The sequence below is a fragment of the Neopsephotus bourkii genome, unplaced genomic scaffold (genome assembly GCF_033783945.1).
Source record: "Neopsephotus bourkii isolate Nb327-2 ecotype Australia unplaced genomic scaffold, CSIRO-AGI_Nbou_v1 NB_1707, whole genome shotgun sequence".
Classification (NCBI taxonomy): Eukaryota; Metazoa; Chordata; class Aves; order Psittaciformes; family Psittacidae; genus Neopsephotus; species Neopsephotus bourkii.
Window position 1 is genome coordinate 6,658,767 of NW_026902181.1, and position 26,807 is coordinate 6,685,573.

General features: G+C 38.2%; 1 protein-coding gene across 3 annotated transcripts in view; it reads right to left on the bottom strand.

The window, feature by feature from the left end:
- The window catches only part of TRAF3 (TNF receptor associated factor 3), a 71,930-nt gene that overhangs the window by 33,497 nt on the left and 11,626 nt on the right, over positions 1-26,807 (bottom strand). For 2 of the 3 annotated variants that reach the window (XM_061376333.1, XM_061376332.1), the window contains exon 3: positions 1,521-1,777. In XM_061376333.1, coding sequence (XP_061232317.1) covers positions 1,521-1,762 — 242 coding nt within the window. In that variant the 5' untranslated portion in view covers positions 1,763-1,777. Of the gene's footprint in view, positions 1-1,520; positions 1,778-16,115; positions 16,260-26,807 lie in introns of all 3 variants that reach the window. The other variant, XM_061376334.1, reaches the window with a different exon arrangement.

Consider the following 26,807-nt stretch of genomic DNA (forward strand, 5'->3'; position numbering starts at 1 on the left):
ACACAGGTTGGAAAGTCAGGAAGGTAAAATTACACATACGTCAGCTGCACTATAAGAAGCACATGCACACATCGCACAGCAAGGAAGAAAAATTGTCCAGATTCCAGCAATGCCAGAATTGTTACTGATTAGATAGTTAAGGATCTGCTCTGTCCATCTACACATACCTGGGCATGGCAGGTGTTTGCTTTTCTGCAGTCACTGTTATTAACTACGTATGAGTCTTTCAAAAACATATATTCAGAAACAAATAAATGCATTTCTTAAATACAAATCATACCTCACCTAAAGGGTGTATTGAAAGCAAACTTGGTAAGGTTTTTTTTGTTGTTGTTTTAAATTTGACATGCTGCAGCACAAAACCTACAGGAGTAGATTAGTGAGCTATGGACCCTTGTAATTGCCCAGTACAGAGGTTACTCTTTATCACGAGACAGAGTAACATAATATCCTTCAATCTCTTTTGCCATGCTGCATGTAGTCTTGACTTACATCTACCTGAAAATACAGTATTTCTAAGTTAAATATAAACTAATACCAAGAGTCAGGATGGTTACAAAAAGTAGAGATCACCAAGACCTTCTGAAGTCAAACCCTCTCTGCTAGGAGTGCAGAGTGCAACATCCAGTGAGCTCAATCTCTTCTATACCTCTGCTTTCCAAGTAGCAGGTGGAAGTACTGTTTATTTACCCCAGCTTGCAAAACGGTCTTCAAACATTAGACCAAGTTTTGAAATCACACTGCTAAATGCTACCAGTAGCAACGCATCAAAGTTGAGATGCAAAGAAATATGCTTTAATTGATTCACAGATACTTCTTAAAAACTAGATACTCCTTGAATGACTGCACTTTTTTTCTTACCTAGACCAGGAAAGATTGCATCCCTCTGTGTTCATCTTACCTCTCTAACACCCAATCACCCACTTTACACTCTGGCCCAAACATTCCAGGAATAGAGAAGCAAGCCTTCCAGACCCTGCTGGACTCCACAAAATATACAAGCCCCAGCACACAGAGCTAGAAGGGTTATGGGGAAAGGAAGATCAGTCACACTTATCCAAGGGTCCCACCACTCAACTGTAAGGCTGGGTCCACAGGTAGGGTATGTACTCCAAGGAGTCTCTGCAGGCTCACTTCCTCACACAGACACAATTTACTAAGTATATTCTACACCAAACAAGCCATGTCAGCAGTCAGGTGAAATTGCTACTCAGTCTAGGCTCCACAGGCACTGAAATTCTTACACAATACATTACTACATGGTATTAAACCACTCTAACAACCATTGCAACAATACTGATGGAAGGCTTAGTTGTCCCATCCTGACCCAGAGCAGAACACAAATGCTCGCACCAGCATATGGAGAACAAAAAAATCAAGCAGAAAAAAAAACAAGCAGAAGGCTGCTTCAAGCCAGGGTATTAGCTTAATGTATTCCTAAAACAATGCTGTTCACACTATTTTCAGCAGTTCACAAGATTTAAAAGTATCCACATGTTCCATCGCAACAAAAAACATACCTTAGCAAAGCATTCATGCAGGTCTCACAGAATCTGTGCCCACATTCAGTCTGTTTAGGATTGCATAAGATGAGGTGACATTTTTCACATTTATACTTATCTTCCACAGCATTTACAAATTTCTCTTTGTAGCCACCTTGCTCTGGAACATAAATTGATGCTGAAGGACTGCGATCAGGATTGGCTCTTTGTTGTACCATTTCTACAGATAAAGGGGGTTCTGTCTTCTTACTGGTGTCCATGCTCTAAGGTAGTTGCTGCGAAGCAAAAATGAGAAAACTTCTGAGAAATTAAGAGCTCTTTTTCCATTTAAATAAACCACATACAGCATCTCTGAGACTACATAAAAACAGAAAGCACCAAGAACAGACATTATGTGAACATAATATACTTACGCAGTTACGAATGCATTAAGTATATCAAGTCTGTAAAATATTCTACATTTTTCAAAGCCTCTGCAAGGTCAAGGATTAAACCCTATTTCTGAAAGCAATGTGTTAGTTAAGTATGGGCATCACTCAGAAAAAATAAGAATGCAGCTTGCATTTTTATCTTTCTCTCTAAAACATATCCTTAATATTGAAGTTGCATCATTAGAGGAAGCAGCAAGGAGTGTGGTGGAGAAGCTGCACTGGTACAGGACCACACACTACGCAATTTAGATGCTACTGTAAAAAAAACAAACAACAACAAACAAACACAACCACCAGGGTCTTATATAGGGTATCTGGAGTCTACACAGGTCCACTGCTACCTTTTCCTGTCTATTCCACACAATAGCAAAGGGTAAGACATGCTGCTTTAAGTCTGCTTTAGAACAACACAACAGGTTTTTACCTATTAAACACTTTCCAACCTTCTAGTTGTACATCCGCACCTGAAGACAAGAGGTGATACAAGACTAGCTGGCAGAGCAGAAAAGCCTACATAACATGGCTACTGGACAAATTCACCAGGACTAAGAACAACTGACAGGCAGCTGAGAAAATAACACAGTTGAAGACCTATTAACTTGGACTACGATTCTTCTAGGTCAGCATGCAAAGCATGAGCAGAGCAGCAGAGGAAGAATACCTCAGGTTAAATTTTAAAACCTGTTTTCAATAATTTCCTTGCTTATCTTGTAGCCAAACAAGTGTAAATGGTCATAAAAAAACCTCAGCACATGCAAGAGAAAGCACAATTGGAGGATATGACACTTATTACTGGATATTTACAAGAGAAAGGCATACTTCAATTCTCCCTCTGTTAACTGACACTTGAAATATAAACCCATTCCTACAGTTGCCTCAAGTGTTAATGTTAAAATTCAGTTTTAAGAAGATGAATGAAGAAATGAGGCCCAGTTCACTTATAAAAGTATGTCCACCAATACCACAATGGGAGTCAAATGCCTCGCATTCCAAATTCTCAAACCTTCTTGTACACAGTTCCTATGATCTCTTGTCTTCCCTTGCTAGGCCCAAAACAAGTACTTGTAATTAAAAGTATTTTCTTGTAGACCATTTTTGCATCTATACTTCTGGTATAGAGTTCTCCATGGAGACTAAACAGAGAAGGGAATTTTTTTCATTTCTGATGCCAACTGCTATTTCTAGAAACAAAAAGACAAAATCATTGGGACTTATCTCTGATTCCATTTTATGTCTTTGTCAACACCAGCTGAGCAAGGGTAGAGGTGTTCAGCGAAGGATCCCCACTTCACTACCCCCTCACTTCATTGCCCCCTTACCCCAGGAGAAAACATCTCTCTATCACTGTCAAACACAAAGTCCACAGAAGCCATCCCTGTATCTTGCTACACAGATTTGATGACTGGGGTCTTTTTTGTTTGTTTTTGTTTTTTGTGTTGTTTTTTTAAAGAGGAAAAAAAAAAAAAAAGCCCCACAGAAAAGAAACCCAAGCACCTCAACCCACCCCCCAAAATCCCAAAACAGTCTCTACAATAACTGAAAGGGAAATAAAAATTCTGGCCTATAATTTGAATTAATGTCTGCCTGTTCCTTGTCTACTCTTCAAAGACTGCAGGGTCTAATGCCTTGGCAGAACAAGGGAGGGGAGGAGAGGGGAAATGGGGGAAGAAACAAAACAAATCCAAAACAAACTAACAAAAAAAAAAAAAAAAAACAACAAAAAAAAAAAAGCCACACATGAAAAAAAAATAAAAATCTGTGCTGAACCAAAAGTAACTTGCATTTCTCATTAATCATGAAATTCAAATTATTTCAGTCCAGGGAAGTAAGCAAAGCCTCAACTAGAGCTTCAGCAGCAAGCATACAAAAACCCAGGCCCAAACAAACCAACAAAAAACAGTTAACGATGACACTGAAGAGGCAATTCAAGAGACTGCAATCAGCACACAAGAAATGAGACGTGATGCTGAGAATTAGTCTGAGAGACAGGAGGTTAAGAAAAGTGCCATGGTGAGAAAGGAAAGCAGCTGATGAGACTGCCTAAGGCATGACTGCCACTGCTGAACATCTGTGGCCAGATAGGGGAAACCCAGTCAGGAGCTTAGGCACAACCACTGCAGTTGTAAGAGAAAAGGATATTAGCAAGACAGGAAAAAAGTGCAACTCCATAAACATCCAGACTGGTGAAACTTATTTACCTATGGATCTGCTTCTTGTGGGTAACTGGGGGAAAAACTTCACTTACAGCTTGCTGTTTAGAAATCTGGTTTTTCAGTTCTCCAATTTATAATTTTTATATAGATACTAATGCCTCTTTTCCCTCTACAACTGTGATTTTGTTTCATATTCAATACCTCTACCATTCTGTCAGCTCTTGAAGTCAAAAGCCAACTTCATGCATGCTGACTAGTAAGAATAACAGGGAAATGATTTTCCTCTAAATGCCAGAATAAAACAAGGCATGGCCTGATTCTAACCCACAGAAGAAATTAAGAAAAAGAGACACTAAAAGTGATGCTGACAGAACTGGCAGGTCAACAGAGCACAGAGTTCCTCAACTTAGAAGCCAAAAGCACAATTTCTTTATGGAAACTGAGTAATTAGTCACAAGGAGGCAGGCAGTGCTGAGGAAGGGAATATTCAAGATTTAACTAAGGAAGAGTACCGAATGCCAAATGAGCAGCAGGTGAGAGTTTCAGAGAGATATGAAACTGCTCAGGGGCTGGACTGTCAGCTGTCAAGAGAGATTTCATAACAAAATAAACCACACAGGGCTCCATAGGATGCCACTTTGGGAATTAAGTGTTGGATATCTTGTCACAGAGAACAACCAGAAAGCAATGATAAATGATAAACAAATATTTCCACTGCCACCCATTTGCAAACAGCTTTCTATTGTGGTTTTCATCCCACTACAGGGTGTCATCTGCAATGTCTTCTTTTCCTTTTCAGGAACCTTTAACAGCAGGACTCAGATTATACTCCCGTAACCATGTTTCAAACTGCCAATAAGAAGCAATTTTGAAGTCACACCTCAGTAAGACACTATGCACTTACTGCAGTGAAGATAACACACTTCCAGAAAGCAGGAAGATGAGTCTGGCTAGAACATTCAAGATAGACTGGTTCTGGTGGGCCCCTCCAATTCCTGAAGGCACAGCAAGCTGCCATCAAGTCAAAGACTGATTCTTGTTCAGCAACCTAAATCTTAACTCCTAAATCACCACTCTCTGTTTCTTAAGCTCAAGTTTCTTATCCCTGAGGAAAAGAATCACAATAAAATGACTTTTAGACATTTTTTAAAAATGTTAAATCTCGGACAGTCACCTTTGAGGACATATAAGCACATAAAAAGCATTACAGTCACCAAGGTCAGTTCTGTCCACTGTTGATTACATTCTTTCAGGCACCTTTCCTGCAGCCAGCATATGTTGATATTCATGCTTCTGCAGAGTAAAAGATTCTCTTCTGGTCATCAGACTGGTGACAATACCTGCTCCAGTCTGTCAAGTCTCATCAAGCTCCATTTTTATCAGTACTCTTTTCCAGCACTAGAGGACCTCATGTATCTGAGGCTAGACTTCATAATATTTCAACCTGTATATGCTGTAATAATTTTTTGGTTACTTAACTCATACTAACACTAGTACAGAGGGTTAGAAACTGGAAACAAAAGTGAATTTACTTAAACAGGTGTTCCAAGAATTAGAAAGCATGTGAGTTCCCAAACAAAAAAGCATCTTGCTCTGTCCTCATTTAAGCAAGGATGCTGTTCTCACCAGAGAGGGCAAACATCACTTTCTTTTGTTATTTGCTCTTTGGGAATAAAACCGATTTGCAACACAGAAATACAATAAAGCTGCTATAAGAAAACAAACAAACAAAAACCAAAATAAATGTGCATCTTAAAAGGGAAAAAAAAACCCAAACGAAACAAAAATAAATTAACTCTTACAAATCTAAAGCACCCCCCAAAAATTGATAGAAATAAGGACCACAGGATTTGGAATGTAGCAAGCTCTGCATGAAGAAAGTTTTGATATATTGACAATACAAAAAAAATAAGCTTCTGTCAAGCTTTAAAATTGAAAAAGATCAAGAAGTTATTTGAAGTTAATGCTTTTGTAACATTACCAGAGAAGTGGGTAACAGAAGACTCAATTAATTTGGTTATTACATAGAAAAGCTTTATTGATCAAATTACAATTTGCACTAAGAGCAGAAGTTACTCAAACAGAACAGCACTGCATGCATAATATCTAAATTAAGCTCTCAATAAGAAACCTGAAGTTAGACAGGAGCTAAAGACTGCAGCAGAAAAGCGACCAACAAGATTCAAAAAAGTTGGTATTTTTTTATCTTAAACGCTTAAAACCAAACTTCAGCATCTTACCCTAATTAGACCATTTTGCTTATTGGTAGCAAGTGGTATGTTATTTTAGTCTAGTTTTTAATGAGATACAGCTTGTGATTGTGCCATCTCTCCTCCCAGCCTCCCAAAACATCTGGGAACCAAATGGACAGACAGGTTTTATGAAAACAAGCAGCTATGTGAGGAACAGAAAGAGAAACTTAGTGTAGCGCTCCAGTGAGTTGTTAAAGTGAGGCTGTTAAAGCGCAACCTCAATCATCACCACTCCTGTGTGTGTCCAACATCAGTTGGCCAGTCAATACACAACTGCATTCAAACCAGCCAAGACCACCTGATCCCTTCCCACCCAGCCAAACTTCATGGTCTTAGTCTCCTCCAGTATTACAATGACAGTGGGCTGGAGGTACTTTTTCTTTTTTTTCTTTTTTAAGTACAGGGGAGTATGGGTACAAAAAGGAATGTAGAGCACAGATTAGTCTGAAAACAAACTTCATCAGTTTCACTCTTCACAGAATTCTCTTCTGTGCTTTACAGGATACCCTCAGAGAACCAGGTGATCAGGTACCTGGGCTGGTATTTCCAGCTTTTCAGTCTTCCCAGCCAATGTACTTTCTATCGCCAAGAATTATTGCTTCAGGTTATCACACTGAAATCTTTTATCTTAAAATTAAATTCTTATAACAATCTGAACTTTTCCTTTGTCTTATATTTCATCAATTCTTAATTTCTAATAAACTCCTAGCACATATATCTGTCTTTCACCATCTTTTAGGCAAGTCTCCTGACTTGGTTCTGCTTCTACTTCTGAATGCAATTATAACATGCAATGAATACTGTCATACCTTGGTGACTGGTTAAAACAATAATGCAGGCTGAAAGCAGTATGCCGGTGACAATGTATTATCTATTTACTCAGTGCACACATCAAAAAAAATTAAAACTGAGCAGGGAATCTTCACTCTGGAGCTCTTAAGCATGAAGGTGTCTACTACAAGGAGCCATTCTCTCAACATCCAGCTGCCCCTCAGCCTGGCATTCTTGTAAAAGCTGCAGTGTTGAGTCTGGACAGGGGCACACAAGAACAACTCATAAATAAAAAATGCAAATACTCCACAAAAATACCTAGGCAGTGACTGAGGCAATACAGAGTGGCAGGTCTGAAAGCAGAGCACACTGTCCATCCATTTCGCCTTGGGTGAGCTCAGAAATCTTTGCACTTCCACCCTTTCTTTTTTGCATATGGGAACTACTTTTATCCCCCCCCCCCCCCCCAGTCATGCTTGAAGCACAATTCACTGTTTCTGTACACCATATATAGGACCAGCTAACCAGTGCTGAAGTATTTCCAGCACATGCTTTAAGATAAAATCCTGACAGAGGGTAGGGAAGGACAGGGAAGGGTTGCTGATCACTAACACTGGATGTGACTTTACAAAGTGAAAGGAATGAAACCATTCCCTATCTTGTTTTACGAAAAACATTCAACCGCTAAGTCTAATTCCTGTTGGAAATAAAAGCAGCATTGATATTTAAAACTTATTTTTCCTTGTATTAAAATAAATTGGGTATTTTAGCTACTTTAAACTTTGCCCTATACTTCCATAAGCATCCGTCTTTCTTGCATAAACTAATGCAAGCCAATTGTGAAGAAGACCTTGAGATCATACACATAAAACAGAAGATCAGTAAGAAAAACCACTACTTGGATATAACCAAATAGGATGGAAGCATTTGAAAACACACAGATGACATGGAGCATTCTCCACAAAGAAGTTTCTGCCATTTGAAAGCTCTTCACAGCCACTTATTAGTGCAGTATCCTGAAGACACTGAGGTTGGAAGGCACCTCTGGAGGTCATCTAGCTCAACCTCCTCTTCAGAGCAAGGCCAACTTCAAAATTAGACCAGGTTATCCAAGGCTGAATTTTCAAAAACTCCAAGGATGAAGATATCACAACTTCTCCATGCAACCTGTTCCAGTGTTTAACACTCCTCTGTGAGGAGTTCTTACTATAGCAATTATGGCATGATATTGTTATGCAGAAAAAAAGCCTGTTCTGATACACAAACTGCTATGTTCTAAAGCAACTAAACTAGATTTTGCCATAGTCTTTATGTCTCTATTCTGTAAAAGTTCTTGAAGAAATAGTAAAATGATTTCTGCCTTGGATAGTACAGGCCATTTCTTCTTCTCCTATCTCAACTACAAAAGCAGAAGTATAACCAAAAATTGTATCTTGATATTCTGGCAAAAGAACAACCATGCAAGTCACCTGAATCACAAACATTGTGTATTTCCCATGTTCTAGTTGCAAGGTGACCAAATAGCAGAAAATGAATGGTAAGCTAAATTTTACATTTTTTTATGCTTTTAATCTTTTTATCACTTTCTTTGTCTCCATTTCTTCCAAAAATTAGTCTTCACATTCATGTGAAGTGTCTTACAGGATTAAATAAAACAGCATGCCAGTTCAGGGAACTCAATTTAGCAAGCCTGTTAAACTATGCTTTCATGAAAACAGTTCTAATATATACTCTGCCCTTCTCAGTGTAACAAATTTCTAGATACTAAACAGAAATTAAACCATTGGATAGATGTGCAAAGCAATTATACCAGCTTTAAGAGATGAGAATAGGAATGTTTATAAATAATAATGTAGTATTAATATAGTCTGGAGTATCCAAGAGCCCAGGGACTGGCACTTTTAGTACCTACCCAATAATATGTCAAATAGAATTAACACACAGTCTAATACATACTGCACTGATGTAAGGAAAAAACAACCCACCAACTTTAAAAGGGATTACATTTTAACTATTAAAAAAAAGAGAAAACTAATCCAGTGCAATTTAGGAAAGCTGTTTTTTACATGACACTGTGTTCAACCATCATTTTTTGAAGGTTAACAACATTCTTTTGAATCGTGACATAAGGGCTGGCAAAACAGCTTTACAATTCAGCCTGAGGCAGTAGTAAAACCAAAGTGTTTGTATTTTGACTTACACTTACTATCTACAGCTCTCAATAATTACTTTGTAACCTCAACGGGATACCAAAATACAGTATAAAGTCATTTGAAGTGCAAGAAATCACAAGCCTCTTTTAGAAATCAAAAGACCTCTTAAGCTTTGAAAGCCTGGGTCACAAGACAACAGATAAGAGGCATGTTATCCAAGTGCGCCATGAGCACTTTCTGATGCATTCTGAATTCCAATTTGGGTCCTTGCCTATGGGTACAGGAGCGAAAAGATAAAACACAAGGTTACTGCATTTCACCTATGAAGCTAATCCCCAGTTGGGATCCATATTTCTATATAAGGTTTTTAGTAGAAGCATTAAGTAATAGGAGAGAACAGAAGATGATCAGATGATGACAAGCCAAAGTGTACTTTAATCTCTTCCTTTGCTGCTCAGTCCATGATTGAGATATATACACGAGTCCCTTGTGGAAGAAGTGGATCAACGCTGTATTTTTTTGTAACTTCTGTCTCTGTTTACAAACGAAAAGTTCTATCTACCGTAGAAGAAAAATGTTCAGATCAAATATTCTGGGAAATACCATGATAATCATAGTATTTCAAATTAAAAGGTAGCTTCCTTGTATAAAAATATTTTATATATACTTTGAAGAGACAACTAGCAAAACCAGTTTACATTTGCATTCTGAATACTCTGGTTTTATGGAAAGTTATTTCCGTCAGTCCAGATTTCCTCTACTTCTCACTTTACAGCAAACCTAGTTATTTCCTTTACTTTTGTTGCACAGCATAGAAGTCATTGGTTCACGTTAGAAGTGGTAATGTCAAATCATACACAGCTCAAGAGAAGTTGTTCACTATTTCCCACTTATACCTGCTATGACTGGGAAATAGCAAATTTGAACTACCCATAGAATCATAGAATAGTTAGGGTTGGAAAGGACCTTAAGATCATCAAGTTCCAACCCCCCTGCCATGGGCAGGGACAGCTCACACTAAACCATATCACCCAAGGCCTCGTCCAACCATCACAAATCCTAACAAGGATCAACAAGGGTTAAGGCAGATGGCATGTCCAAACCATTTTGGACAATGCATACACTGCTAGAAAAAGATGTCTCATCCTCTAGAGACCCAAAAAAGCCCCCTTTTCCTGCCAAAGCGTGCCTTCAAGAAAAATCTGTCACATGATTTACCAGAAACAACTTGCTTTTAAATTGTAAGACACCAATGTCTCTCCATCTCTGAAATCACCAAGCAGGAATCAAACAATCTTGGTGCCTTTTAAAATTATTATCAGTCTTTCTTTTTTTCTTTTTTTCTTTTTTTTTTTAACAAGACCCATTGATGGCTGCTGGTCTTTTCCATTCTGTTAATTAAACAGATCCTCTGCTTCAAAACTAATGACATTTCAAACATCTAGCAGAATAGCAACAAGTATTCTTCAAATTACAGTCTATCTATCTACTCTGATGTCTGGCAAGTGCACAAAGAATACTATCTGCATTGCCATTTTCTGGCTGAGTGCATCTGTGCTGTCTCTTAATGAATCCAGCCTAGAAATCTAAGCAAAGCATAGGTATTACCTCTCCCAAAATTCTTTACCTCAGCTTCTACAATTTTTAGAAGGTATTTGAAAGTGTCAGAGGACAACAAAATAAAAACAAAATAAAATAAAGGCACTTCAAGAGGTTTACTATAAATAATCACAGGAAAACTGCCTTCTCAAGAACCCCCAAAATATGAGTTAATCTAATTTTAAAATGCAGCTCATCTTTAACAAAATAATCCTCCCAGGAAATTTTGAACACAGCAGAGTACAGAGGAAGCTGTAAATGAAACAGAGGGCAACTTCAATATGGCTCTGCACTTCACAAGTCCAATGCTGAAATAAAACACTCGAACTAGAAATGGCCATCCCAGGAAACTGAGATCATAGTATCTATCCCACTTCCACAAGAAGTGCTTTCCACTCTACGTTTTCTAAGCCTACATCGAAAGCTAAATCAATCAATCTCTCTGCCCTGTCTCCTATGGAAACTAACGCTCACCAAACACTTCCTGCTCAGCCATTTTATCCAGTTGAACACTGCATACTATAAACACAGATGAGAAAGAACTACTTTTTCACACTGCCCTAAATACTAATCAAATTCTAGAAACTAACAGCAGCAAGCGACATCATAAAAAAATTTTATTCAACACTGAAGTGCCTGGAAGACATTCACACACAGATCTCAATTCTCAATAATCTTAAATGGATTTTTTCCACCATTCTAGAGGATGTCTTCAGCTTTTTCTAAAATCATTGCTTCTTCACGAAAAAGGGGCCTACGGGCAACTCTCTTGTCATTTGCCTGCATTTTATTATTTATCAAAATGTGAGAGAAGACAAAAACATTATCCATTTATTTAACCAAGTGATAGCAGGTTTAACTTCAGCGGTTTCAGTGTTTATACTGTATGCTTCACTGTTTTATTTGCATTTTCTATGACCATCATCTTGAATTTTAGGAAAAGTGAGGGAGGGTTATTTTGTTGTTAAGGTTTTTTGCAGGGGGAGGGGGAAACCTCCAAACAAAACCAAAACAAAACAATGAAATACATCTGTAAATGGAATCTGGAAAACAAAACAAACATGGGAAGGAGGGGGAATAAGAAAAAAGCAAAGCAGAACAACAAACCACCAAAATATTTCTCCTGGTATTTCCAGTTATATTAGGGTGCTTTCCAGTTTCTTATAGCAGCCTTCCAATAGCTTAAAGCGGCCTACAATAAATCTGGAGAGTTAATTTTTACAAGGGTATATAGCGATAGGACAAGGGGGAATGGCTTTAAACTGGAAGAGTACATTTAGATTAGTTATTAGAAAGAAATTCTTTACTGTGAGGGTGCTGAGACACTGAAGAGGTTGCCCAGAGATGTGGCTGCTCTGTCTCTAGAAGTGTTCAAGGCCAGGCTGGATGGGGCTTTGAGCAACCTGGTCTAGTGGAAGGTGTCCCTGCCCATGGCAGGCAAACTGGAACTAGATGATCTTTTAAGGTCCTTTCCAACCCAAACCATTCTATGATACTATGATTCTACTTCTCTAGTAAAAATATGTATGTTGAATATGTCGAGAAGGAAAAAAACAAGGTTTGGAAGAAGTCACACACACTGACTTGTCAGAATATTCAGAACAAGACCTTCACATTCACTGCTATCTAAAGCATTTTTTACCATTATAAATATGTTCACAGATGAAGCTGGTGTTTTTGTAACTGAAGATTCAGATTCACAAAACATATTTCCCAGGAACGCAAGAAAAAAAAGAACTTGTTGCTTCCTCTTGCAGTAAACACAGGCTTTGTGAATATGCTACTGAAGGCCAAATCTATATAAAATACAAATTCCTTCTGATATATGATGCTATTTGTTCTTCCAGCTGCTAAGTCTCATTAGAAGATTCTTTTACCTGGAACCTGCATTCTATTTCCTAGTTTCTCTCTCAGAGTGTGATTACTTTCCCATATATCAAACAATTTTATTATTTTGCCTTGTGAACCCTAAGTCTTGTGTTTGCTGCTGCCTACAGGTTTATACCAATTGTTATTCTGGAGGTTTCAGGTCAACAGATACCAATGACATCCTGAGAACAAGCCATCTCTACAGCAACAATTCAGACAGGATACTCATAAGGAATATAAAAAGCTGACAGTTTTACCTGGAAGTTCTTTTTGCATGCTTAAAGCCAGAGGGCTCCTCTAGCTAATATTAATGAAATCGTGTTAACCTCTACCAAATAAACACTGAATAATTTTGCTTCATGCATTAATGGCAATCTAACATTTAAACATGCCTTTTTACTTTTGAAATTTCAAACCTGAAAGCCTCCAGGTGCTGCACTAGAAACTAAATGAGAATACTCAGAGATTCTTTGGAGAATTTATGCTGATAAAGACTATCTGCTTGCATCATAAAGATCCATGTAGGCACAGCCTACGTATGCAGAATGCAAAGAACAACTTCCAACTAGAAAAAAAATGAGAGATTTAAAAGTATGCAGAGAGCGTTCACTGTTAGATCAAGGGGATTATGTCCTAAGAGTAAAGGTTCTTGCTCCATTAATGACTATTCAGAGGACAAGACAATGAAGATCCCTCGCTTTTTGCAAATAATTTGTACATAGGCAATGAAGCTTCCAATATTACAGCTATGATTTGTGACTTTTTCCCCATCAATTCTATTGAATGGCTACAAGATTTTAAGACTTCATATTCCTCCCCCTCTAACTGTAAATTAAGCACAATACAGTTTACCTTTTATAGCATTACTGGACTCAAGTGATCTGTATCAGTGCAGTAGTATTTTTACACTTCTCTTCCAGTAAGATTTGTCCCCAGTCTAAATCCTCCCAGAAGTATTGGTAAGAAATCACCTGCCTGCCCTTCTCAATCTTGTAAGAGATTTCTTATTCCACAATGCAGCCTAATGCTTTATGATCTATATGAAGCAATTTCAGGATCTGAAAACACTAGGTATAATATTACACACAAACAACCAGAGAGGTCAAGGTACCCTCATCTTTATATATAAGGAGAACTACCACCTTAACATTATAAATGATTCTATGAAGAAGCCTTCCTCCTGCTTCACGTTGTTCTGGGGGGTTGGAACTAGATGATCTTTAAGGTCTCTTCCAACCCAAACCACTCTATGATTCTACAATCTTATACTACTGCCTTCAAAATATCACAAGAAAGTGTTAAACTGAGTCCAATTAAGAACATATATAAATGTACTTCCTACAATATAGCATAAAGTTCCAAAATACATCAAAAATGCTGTAATATACATCCATGAAGCCAGGCACAATCCAGTTCCTCGGATTCTTTATCCACCATTAAACAGCCTCTAAAACACACTTGTGGATAAGCTCATTGGTTACAGCACAGACATCATGTCATTTAATTCAAGCCTGAGTACATGCTTTCAGCAGACATAGTTAAAGTTTTCTAACAACATACAACAGTTGGAGGAAAAAGAAAAAAGAAAAAAATTAAGAAAAAAAGGTAATTCTAAAGTATCTGTTAAACATGATTCCCATTTCCTCTATACCTCTGCTAACCACAGAAGTAGTTACTTTGAGGCCAAAAGCAGAAAATTCTTAGTGTTATCTCAGATCAGCGAGTTCTGTAGGTTAATCATATACTGTCAAAAATTGTTTTTAATTTGTTTTTTGTAATCTCCCACTTTTCAAGAGAGGTATTCAAGAAAAACAATTAAATTAGGTATATGTAAACTCACACTATTTGTTTTTCATTATATAGTTCTAGTAATTTATTCTCCTGGGAATTTACAGCACCAGAGTTTTGCTAATCAAAGCTATCACCAGCATAGCTATCAGCATATAAGGGAAGGCTATTCCATTCTGGAACAAGGATACATTTTTGTTACCAATCCAAACAGCTTCTGTGTTTCATTGAAATAAGGGATTTCATTAGTGCACTTACAGAGGACAGAAACAGCTGTAATTACAGAAAATCCACAGTATCTTAAATTCAGCTGAATGAGGACAGCCCCCAATTTTCTCTCTCTTCCCACATGAAAATTTGAAATCTCTAATGACACAGCATCACAGAATTTTTTCCAAATCCTCCCCAGAAACAGTTTTTTTTTTAAGTGAGCTGAATCTAATAGGCAACTAACAGCTCATCTCTACTAATTCAAACTTTCTGTACTCATATACTACTTTTTATAACGCCCTTTTTTCTCTCTCATCTGCTGAGTTTTGACTAGTAATTTCAGTTGAGGCCTCCACTTCCACATTCAAGTTTTACATTGAAGCACCACATAAAAATCAACAACACAGATTTTTGCAACATATGTTCCTGGTGTTTCTTTCTCTCAGCAGCAGTGCAAACGAAACAAAGCATTGCACATGGAAATTCAGACCAAAGTCACCAAAGCAAATGCTCATCCTCACAAAAAGTTGCAATACATTTTCATTGCGAGGAGGAAATATTATGTATATGACCAGATGCTGGATTAAAAACAAAGCAAAAAGGAGTTTTCCAGTAAAGTTTGAGATGGCAGGTAAGTAGGAAAATATTCCATACAAGTCCTAACCGCTCACTTCAATGCAGTAAAAAGACTGCTCAGGTAAAACATCCTCCTCTATACAAATACTCCTGTTTTGGTAGGGGGAAAGAGCAAAAATTTGGGAAAAAAAATAAATAAATCACAAACTCCGTAATTAATGTAGTAACAATTTGTCTCCTAGCCATTAACTAGCAAGCTCATAAAGGCTGGATTGAGTACAGCCCAGTTCAAATTCAAACAGGCAAAAGAAACCTATGAGAAAAAGTACATCTATCTGTAATTCCAAGTAATTTTTTCTTCTTCAAAGTTTATCCAGTGCTATAAGAACTTTCCCCTTTAGAACAGATTCACCTTAAGTACAGGTTACAAGACCCTTGTCTATTTAAATACCTCACCAGTATCACAGCTGTTGTCAGAATGGCATAAAAGGTTGAAATCCTCCACAGTTCCCATCTTCTTCCCAGCCCAACCTTTGTTCTTACTCACTGCCTCTTCTAACCTCTTCCCTAGCTATCTGCTACCAGGTAAACTACATCAGTTTGGAAATTATATCCTCCTCCTCACATAACTGCTCTTCTTGACAAAAACCAGAAGAGGCTACAACATTAAAAGGGGAACTGTTAGTTTAAAAAAGCTCTTGATTTCCAAAGATTGTGCAACAGTTTTCTTGATCAAATCTGTATACTACTTTTCCTCACACACTAACACCTCTCCCTGCAACCATATTTGTAAGACACTTTCATTGCTTACATTTCCTTTGTTTTATGCAAATCTCATTTGATCTGCAGTTTGAGGAAAAAGGAGAACAGACTTTCTCAATGCTCTGTTAGGGTTCTCTTGACTCTTGCCAATAAGGGGAGCTTTGCTATAGTCTGCCTGGTTACTCTTTTTGCCCTAAAGAAAGAAAAATTTAAGTTACACTACTTTCATTCAAAAAACTCTGCAACATGTTTCTCAGTATCTGTAAAGTTAGTCTAATGCAATCGAAGAAGCATCAAACTAGTTTTAATGATCAACTTTTAAAATAACATAAATAACATTACAGGTAACGTAACAATACATGATTTTTAAACCACTGTTTTCCTACCCTCCACTACTGTTCACAAACAACTCTCAACAAAACAAATTACAGAAAGACATGCACAAAGTAAAAGTAACAGCTAATTTTTCCTGCCCTTACACACACAACACACACACACACACACACACACACACACACACACACACGCACACGCACACATGAACTTCTCCCCCCGGATACATTGCATGCCATTACAGACTGCCCAAAATCTTCACAGTAGTGCCGTTTTCTTCGTAAAAGTCTGTTAGATTCCATTTGGAAACATCACCACAATTCTGAAAAGTAATTAATTGTTCTGCAGAGTATTTCTTACAGAAAACCAAACACCTTATGAAAATATTAAAACAGATCATTAGAAGAAAGCAACCTGGTTTGGAGAAGAGAAAAAGAGTCTGAAAGCATAATTAATACTAATCTTAATCAATCACTATCTATGTGCATTCCTAAATGTGATACTAAAGTTTAGATGCAACAAACGCTACAACAATGCCCAGGCCACCAGTATGCTACATCTTAAATCCCCATGGTCTCTCTCATATTTACACTTTAAGGACAACATTTTGTGACCATGTTGCAGTAACCTCACCTTATACAGTCAGACCACACTTCTGCAAGAATTTTTAGTTTCTCCACTCTTGCCAATGAAGATTGCATCCACCTACCACAGAGTCCTACTGTGTCAGTGAACTCCAACAAATGTGAGCAGCTATTCCATAGTGCCAGAGCAGCAATATTCCACCTGACACTAAGCAATGCGGCAGCAAGGGCCCAACTTACGAGCATGTTTCCAGCTGTCATCCTGCACAGAATGCTGTGAAGATGGATCAGCTTCAGCAGTTGCACAGAGGTGGTTAATTAAGTTCAGCCACAGAATCCCATACCTGCCACTAAATGTGCTTGGCTCCCATTCCCATTACCGTGTCTAAAGAAAGTGACTTTGTAACAGAAGACCCAGATAACATTTATCTAGTCAGAAAAACTGCCACATACTTCCACAGCTATAGATGAGCCTCCTTTGGGGCACTCTGATCTTTTAATCTTTGCCAGGTGCTACAATTCACCTTTGGTTCTCGGATAGTGAAAAGGCTACTGCTACTAACAAAGTAGCAGCCATGCTACTCGGTATCATAATAATCAATAGGCTAACCAGTGACTACAGACTGTAGCAAAAGAAACACATTGGCCAAGGAAAGTCCAATCTAGCTCATTCTAGAAACACAGGAAAAAATAGTGTGGAAAAATAGCTCAGCACCGAGATTTATATAAAACTAGAGGAATAAACCCTTAGTCATATGAAAAGGGAATCCACAACCATACAACACTTTCCCTGCCAAAACAGCATATGAATTATAAATTAGGCTGTAATTCTTACAGATGTCATGAATGAAGCATGAATTTCTGTGGTAAACATTCATATAGTAACTCAGCAGGAAATTTACATTCTAAAGCTCTTATAAGCTCCCATATCCCAAGTTTAGGCACCAATTACGACTGGTTACTGTCCGTGCATATTCTTAACTGTAAAGCTGAATTTAGCACAGGAAGTACTGCACTTCCAGCCTCTCCTTTCTCTCCCAACACCACTCCTTCCAATTTACAGAAAATTCAGGCACCTCCAAGGTTTCATTCTTATTAACAAGTGCACTCCACTGCTAAACAGCAGCATCAGAACAGTGCTATACCCTTAATATTCTGCATTAAAAAAAAACATCCAAAGACATGTATAAGAGACAAAAAGGACTGGGTTATTAGTTCTTGAGATGAACATAAAAAGAGGAACATTTCCAGAACACTGTTCTTGAAAACAGTTCCTTATTATATTAGATAACCAAAGTGAAAACTGACTCCAAAACATATTTTAATACATACAAAGTACAAATAACTGTTTGACAACCTTAATATACTAGATAATTGAGGGAACGTATTACAATGAATTTCAATGAGTTGCAAGCAATAAAAAAGGTAATCAAAACTTTTACTTGCCAACAGAACACAGTTATTGTTGCATGCTACAACATGCAGAAATTATTTCTACTATCCTTTGTGTTAAGCAACAAAAAGTACCTTACTTTATCCTCCACTCTGAGCACAGAGGATTAAAACCAAAGTATTAGGCAGAAACTGCAAGTGTTTCCCACCAAGAAAAAAAACAAACCACTGCATCTATAAACTTCACGGCTGTCCTCCATGCCATGCACACACTAAGGACACTTAATGAAAACTTATCCACATCCTTTTTTTGAAAGCAGTCAGATCTCTGAATTGGAAACCTGAAAGCAGCCGTTCATTACCTCCTGCTTCAAAATGCAGATCTCAGCAACACAACCCTGCAAGAGGCTCCACCACAGCTTGATTTCCCCCCTTATAATTCCCTCCTTGCCAATTACTGCACTGTTGGGGGGAGGGAGGAGGGAATTATTTTCTTCCTTTTTTTTTTTTTTTATTCTTATATTTAGTGACTTCACTGCTTGTAAGTTATATTAAAGCTACCTTTTATTCTCATAACCCCTAACATTTTAAGGGATTAAAGATAATAAAAATAGAAAAGTATTTTAAGGTTTGTGGGATTTGGGGATTTTCTGGATTTGGCAGAGGGAGATACAGTGCATTTTTTCGCTTTGCTGTTTAAATTGGGGAGTTTAGTCAATTAACTATTTTAACACTTGGATGCTTTCCCCATACAATTAAAACTGCCATGATTACACAGCAGCAGCATTTGCGAGACAAATGCCCCCAGCAGGGCATTTGTAATTATTTCCCAAGTGTTCTACAACAGCAGCTGAAGAATACATTCGAGTATTAAAGAAGCTTTCACAGGAGGGCTGAAATTGGAAGGGACATCTGGGTATCATCTAATCCACCCCCTTGCTCAAGCAGGGTCAGCTAGAGCCAACTGCCCAGAATGGTGCCGCATCAGGCATTGTATATTTGCAGAGAGTGACTCTATTACCACTCTGGGCAGCCTGCTGCAGTGTTTGAGCACCCCAACAGTTTTCCTTGTCTTCAAATGGAATTTTATGGGGGTTTTTTTTTGTTTATTGTTTGGATTTGGGTTGCATTTTTTTTGGTTGGTTGTGGGTTTTTTTTTTGTTATGCCCATTGCCTCTCTGGACACTCACATTCTAATTTATACTTGGTTAGTATAAATCTCCCCCTTGCCTTTTCATTCTCCACAGCTGCATTTAAGAGCAAAGAGAGCAACAATGAGCCTTCAGTGTCAATCAGCCAGTTGTTGGCTTATTTGCAACAATGGGCTCATCACTTCTTTCTCCCCTCCTTCCCTCTGCATCCTGCAGAGCCAGGCTCAAGGCCAGGTCTCTGAGCCCGCAGAAGCCCAGCTGCCTATCATCAGCAACCTATTATTCCTTGAGATCCATGTCCTTCATGGGGGAGGATCCTGTCTAGCATTTTCTGGTTTGGCCTCACTGGAACATTAAGCAGGTCTGCACACAGGCTGACAATGGCATGGAAAGCTCAGAAGCCCCCAGCAGCTCTTCAGCACTTCCCTTCTGCTGCAGCCCCCTAGAAAAGGGGCAGCAGCCAGATTTCAGAGAAGGGATAAGCAGAAAGGAAATGGGAGAGTTTGGAGGCAGATGCATCTTTTGGGGTTTGGCTCACAGCAGTGAAAAGACTGGTTGTTTCAACAAGGCTTACACTGGCCTTTTAAAGAAAAGGTAATGGGCAAAATAGGTACAGACTCGCACAATAAACATACCTAGCACCCATTCTCCCACCCACAGAAAGGAGAAAAATTTCTCACAGCTGTGCACAAGTCCTTTGCTTACTCTTCACAGGGGCTCCTGAGCTTCAGCTGCACTATAACAGGGTTTTCTTGTTTGTTTGTTTGTTTGTTTCTTTTTTAGCATGGCTTAGTTAAAATTGAAATTCCCATAATGGACAACATACAGTCAGTTTAGGCTCCCAAAGTTTAGTTAATTTTATTTTAAGCTTATCCCTACTAAAAATTATTTATTTAACACTAAAGGTCACCTTCAGTTTTAAATCTCTTCCCTGATTTGTACACCAAACATCACCTACCACATTTAAAAACTATTGACACTGAATTTGAAAAAGGGAAAGGCTGTGTGGGCTTTGAAACAGAAATAACCCCAAAGAACAGAAAAGAGCTATCAAATGCTTTCAGGACGGCTTAGAGCACTTCTGTACACTATGTACGTATTCTCCTTCATTGAGGAACAAATATAATGCCTCCTTTCCCTGATCTTACCTGGACACCTACCAAGTTCCCATTCTCTTCACATACTCATATACGTATTACCTTGTATAACATGATTTCAGTCTTAAGCTGGGAATTGCTGAAAGTGAAAAAATAACTAGATATAAGGAACACAAAACCATATCTTAATAAAGCTGGGGGAAACAGGAGTAAAAATATTAATTTCCCCTAAAACCAGAATGTAAATGTCAAAATATAATTTCAAATATTTTTTAGTTTCAGAGTTAGTCTAAAGCTAGCACCTTAACAACATTTTAAGCTGTTTTGCTTTAGGACACAGAGAATGACTTGAAGACATCTGTGTTCAGCCTAGTTGCTGCTTTCTGGCTGGGATTTATCAAGAATGCAACAGCATTTCCAGGGAAAAATCCACCTAGCACTAAGTTGAAAGGTGGCTCCAAGGAAGAAAATATTACAAAAAGATAGCAACTCTGCTTCATAAATTGTTTGAGGTCCTGTGTATTCTTGGTGGGAGGGCAACCCAGAGAAAAGGCCAAAATAGTATCCAGTCATTCCAGCAGAGTATTTCCTCCTCCTCCACTCTTCAGGTGCTACATCCAGATCACAACCTAGAAAGGATTTGTTAAACTGTTACATGAACCTACAAAAAGAACTTATCGTGACAAGAACATGAACTTGTGTATAAACAGCATCACTAATTCACATAATTACTTGCAACAAGTTCTTCAGTGTTTAACATATTGTCTAGTGTAACTGTAGCTAAAAGCTTACGTTTACCCCTTTTCCACAAAAAAATTTGAAAGAGCCTCTTTACCTCTCAGCTTTATAAAGCTGCACTTGCTCTGAGGAACAGGCCACAGAGTAGTCCCAGAGCATCACCTGCCACTACTCTCCAAAGATACAAACAACCCCTATCACTCCCCTGAAGGACTGAAGAATTTACTATGTTCATGTCAAGAAGTTGAAAGGAGCATGTTTCGCTTTTTTTATCCGTTCCTAATTTACAGCTTATTAACTGAAGGCAAACAGGACTACCATCTTTATTGCAGAAGCATCCTTTTCAAACTTCAGTAAGAGTGGAAGGAGGAAGGAAAGTACAACCTCAAACCCTTTTAATGTACTGTTCTGACAATTCAAAATACCCTTACAACTAAGGTATAAGTTTCCCAGCAATGAGTTCTAATCATATCTTCAAGGGATTTAAAATAAAAAATTTAAAGTATTTTGCTCAGATGTGAAACAAAATGGGGACAATTTGCTTATCTTCTTTACAAATACAACAGAACTGATAAAATGAATCAAAAATTTATGAACAGGCCTCCACCTACTATCAGACAACTTAATTCCATCAGGCAAACAGTGCAGAAGAACTTGCTAAATAGTCCATTATGACCGTGTGGAAGACACGGTACAAAAAAAGAGTAAGGGTATAAGAGGGTTTACTTACAAAATTAAGAGTGAAACTTACTTGACTTTTGAGATATCATCCTCATTCATAACTAAAGCAAATCCAGGCACTGAATATGGTATGTAAAATTGATACCATCAACTTAAAGACGTGAAAACACAAAGGAGAACAAGGTACTTTACAGTTTCATGCAATGATACAAATACTACTAAAAAAAAAAAAAAACCCAACAAAAAACTCTACTCATACAACTGTCATGAGGTTTCTAAACGTGCACATCACAAAATTATACAGCAGAATTGTTGCTACCTACCTGCTTACATGAAAATAGTAATAATAATAATCACAACACAAACTACAGTGACATCGAAGAGTGCAGTCTGTTCTTCCAATGGATTAATACACTGTCTCTCACTGCTGAGAGACAGTCTTAATTCAGTTAAAGCCTAAGCACTCAGGCTTTCCTGCTGGGAAACAAACAAGTAAATCGGTTTCAAGCATCTCCTATTAATATACAGAAACAATTCTCACAAGCCTGAAGGCAGGAGAGAAATAGTAGGTTAAGGTTGCATGAAACCGTAACAAACTATAGCAAATCAAAAAGCTGAACTGAGATTCATTAGTTTATTAGAAAATTCATTGCAAAAGTCTACTTCACAGAGGAAGTCACCACTGCCACCATGTAGTGAGTCAAGCTAATCTGCAAGAACATTTCACATAATGGGAAATTTTTTATTGGCCGGAGGTTCACAGTGTTCTTAAATTCCAGAAACTGCAGATGTAAAGATACTTCCGCTAACCTAAACCAAAAATCAAGAAAAGAAACTATCTGAGATGCATGCTCCCTTTGACAACACAGGTCTATTTCTACTAGCTACTGTACTTCAACCTATTCAGTATAGGCCAGATTTACACTCTGATCAAAGGATGGAAATATGAACATTGAAAACACTATTAGAATATATTGGCTAGCACATCATCCCCATTTCTGAACTGTGATACGGGGAACTGAAGTAGTCTTTTTAGCTACCAGTTTTATTCTTGTAGGAAGTAAGTACTAGTGAAACAGATGGAATGGAGTTACAAGAAAGCACAATACCATCTTATTTCATCCATTTTCACTTTACCATGGGAAACAACAACAACAAAAGAAAACCTAACAAGAGCCAACAATCCCTACACAAAATCAGTAATAAAATGAAAGATGTTCTTCCCTTCCCTTGGCAATGAAAATATGCTGCAATACAACTGCAGCATAAAATTCAGTTCACTCAAACAAAGTCAAGTAGCTTGAATGAAGGAATCATTCCTCTGTTTCAGAGGGCTGATAACAGTTTAAGGATTCCATTTAAAATCAAAGAGTAAATTCAAAACATTTCACAGCTCTAATATTATTCCCCTATCTCTGATAAAAATGACCAATTTAAAAGTACAGATTGTTCAGATTATATTTTAGTTGCTGCCTGTAAAATCTTTTTAGTGATACTTAAGAGTAAGTCTGATTTTTTAATTATATAACTTTATGAAAGTTAAAAATTATGCTGTGGATCATAAACGCACAAGTATTGGGATTTGAGCTTTAAAACAGACTTTTAAATTACAAAACTGATCATAAACTAAACCCTACTACCTAGAGCCTCAAAAGCTCAAAGACCACATTTGTTTTAGTACTTAAGTACAACTCTGTCACCATGACGGTGTAGTACAACTTTCCTAATAGGCCACAAAGCATTTGGGGGAGGGGGAAGCAGAGAAGTTTAGAAGCCCAAGTTCAGAGTTGAACTCATCTTTTGCCAAACACTGGTTTTAGGGCTCCATAATGCAATATATGAACAACTGTTTCTGTGGTCCTTATTTCTTATTTTACTTTGGTGATGCAGATTCTTTATAAAGCATTCTGCCATACTGAAACATTCTTTCCACCCCACAATACCTTATGAAAAGTGAGATAGGATGGTTTAGACAATTTACCTATGTATTTCCCAGCAAAAGCCACGTCTGTGATTATTCGAGTTTTATCTTAGTTGACAATAACAGAAGGATGAATGAAAAAGGCCTTTTGACTGCAGTAACTGCATGTTCCTTTTGAAACCGGAAACCTAGTTAAGCAGACTGTCTCCACAGCACAACAGAACCAACTTGTAATTATAAAGAAAGGGAGGGGAAAAACAAACAAACAAACAAACAAACAAACAAACCCAGCAATCAAAACAGAAACTAAAAAGTGCATTTCCTTCTGTTACCTGGTGATGCACTCAATCATTTGAAGGCCTAAATTCTACCCCTGAAGCATACCAGCCATACAGCTGCACTGTCCAAGTAAAAAGCAACATCTCAGTGTTGTAATGACCAAAGCAATCTCTGGCAACCATCCTGAGGACCCAAAGGTGTCCACAAGTTCACACAGAAAGCACAGCTTTTTATGTTTCCCAGGATAGCTGAACACTTCTCCTCACCTGCAGCTATACTCTTCAGTCTCTTTATCCACATACTGAACACCAGTCCTCACCCTCCAAGAACTAGCAGGCTGCACTCCCTGTATGCCTTATAAAAAAAACACAGTATTGGTTCTGTGGTCTGCCTTAGGTTTTCTACCTAAGGCAATGCTACACTTCAAATCACCAGAGAAAGCACAGGTCTTCCTACATCACTAGACATCTGGAAATCATACTGGAACAAGCTCAATCTGCTGTTTTACAAGATAGTCCTACAGAGATCAGAACCCTTGGAGCTACAGTCATATGCTAAGGTCACACCATGAAAGCAATTTCCCCAATTCAGATACGAATATAATGCTATGAAAGGTTCAGTAGTTCTTGTCTAACACTGTATCTCCATGTGGTTCAGGGAAGGATCTCAGTACAGTAATCCAAAACACAAATCACACAAAGCAAGTAATAAAAAAAAAACAACCCAAACCAACCACCAAACAGCAACAAAAAAACCCCAAACCCTAGACCAGAGGCAAAGGATGGACTGAAAAAAGAAATCCTTGTAGCAGCAGCAAACAGCTGTGTTCTGGCCTGTTGTCAAGCCCTGATCTAGTCCTGCAGTGAATGGAAAAAGGAGAGGAGGAAGGCAGACAGAACAACACTGTATACCTGAAAGACTCTTTTCCTGTAATAGAGACTTCTGCCCTACTGTAACAGTCAAAGATCCATTTCCCCATTACAGTTCTGCTTTATTCAGTATTGCTACTAGATCAGTTTTATCAGTTAACAAACCTGAAAAGTCGTAAGCCTGATCCCAATTCTCATTCTGCCTGCTTTCCCAAAGTTCGGTAATTTGGACTGCCTAAATAGTTCTGCCACAGCAAAACTGTCATACAGTCTCAACTGACCACTTTGAGTATCTGCTGAAAGAATGACCCAGTCACCACTTCATCTCATCCTAGTTATTGAAAACAGATTAATAGCCCACATTAGCTTAAAAGAATGGAAGATGAACTCCTCTGTACTAATTTACAGACATTATATGCTGGCCTCCTTATTCTTGCAGTGAATATCCAGATGTGTGGTATAGTGTCATCAGAGGCCACATAAGGAAACAGTATCTTGGAAGTCACTCGTATGCAAACATTAAGGGTTTCTTAAAAAAATCAGAGACCAGAACAAAGATACAACAGCAGTTTAAGGGAAGTATTACATGAGCTCAAGGAGCTCTAACAGGGAATAAGGCCACGTAGAAACATGAATATACAAAAGCTCTCTGAACACTCTTGTTTCTACTTTATTTATTGTATTAAATACCAGACAATAAGCTCTGATGCTTAAGCCCTGGTGAGTAACTACAGCCATTAAGATACTGGTACATCTTCATCTGGTCTTCCCACCTTTTCTTTGGAATTTATCATGCTAGTAGTAGTAGTTAAAATCTTTTAAAAAGCCACCAACACACAATTGTGGTACCTTCATTTCTGCAGTTCACTTCACTTGGGCAAAAAACAGGATGAACTGGAAGTCACTGTGCAGCAGGAAAATCATGACATAGTTGCCATCACAGAAACATGGTGGGACAATTCACAAGACTGGAGTGCTGCAATGGATGGCTAACAGGCTCTTCAGAAGAGATGAACAAGAAAAGAGAGGGGGTGGTGTTACACTGCATGTTAGGGAGTGCATTGACTGCCGGGACCTTAATGTCATAAGTGGAAAGGCTGAATGTGCGTGAAGATTAGAGCGAAAGCCAACGAAGTAGATATCCTGGTGAAGCGTTTTTCAAACAACTGGGAGAAGTTTCACAATCATGCCCAAAAGAGTGCTGAAGGAGCTAGCAGAGGGGCTTGCCAAGCCACTCTCCATCACTGATCTGCTTCTATGACAAGATGACCCTCCTGGTTGATGAGGGGAAGGCTGTAGACATTGTCTACTTGGATTTTAGTAAAGCATTTGACACTGTCTCCCACAGCATTCCCCTGGAGAAAGTGGCTCCTTGTGGCCTGAACAGGTATAGTCTTCACTGGGTTAAAAACTGGCTGGTGTCAGCATAGGCAGTGTGTAGGCAATATTACTCAAGGTAATGACAGTTACCTGCATCTTCCTACTCGCTTTTCCAATCTATTGCATGCTACCTTTGCAGCTATGTCCTTTAAACCAGGCTGTTTGTCTTCAGTCCCCCTAGACCTTCAATCAGGATACAGAAAGAACCGTGATAAAATATAACAAAAATTTCTAATGCTCTTGCCATCATTCTTTTACTTTACAGATGTTTATAATCAAAACATTTACTTAAAATTTCCTGAAAAACAAATTTTAC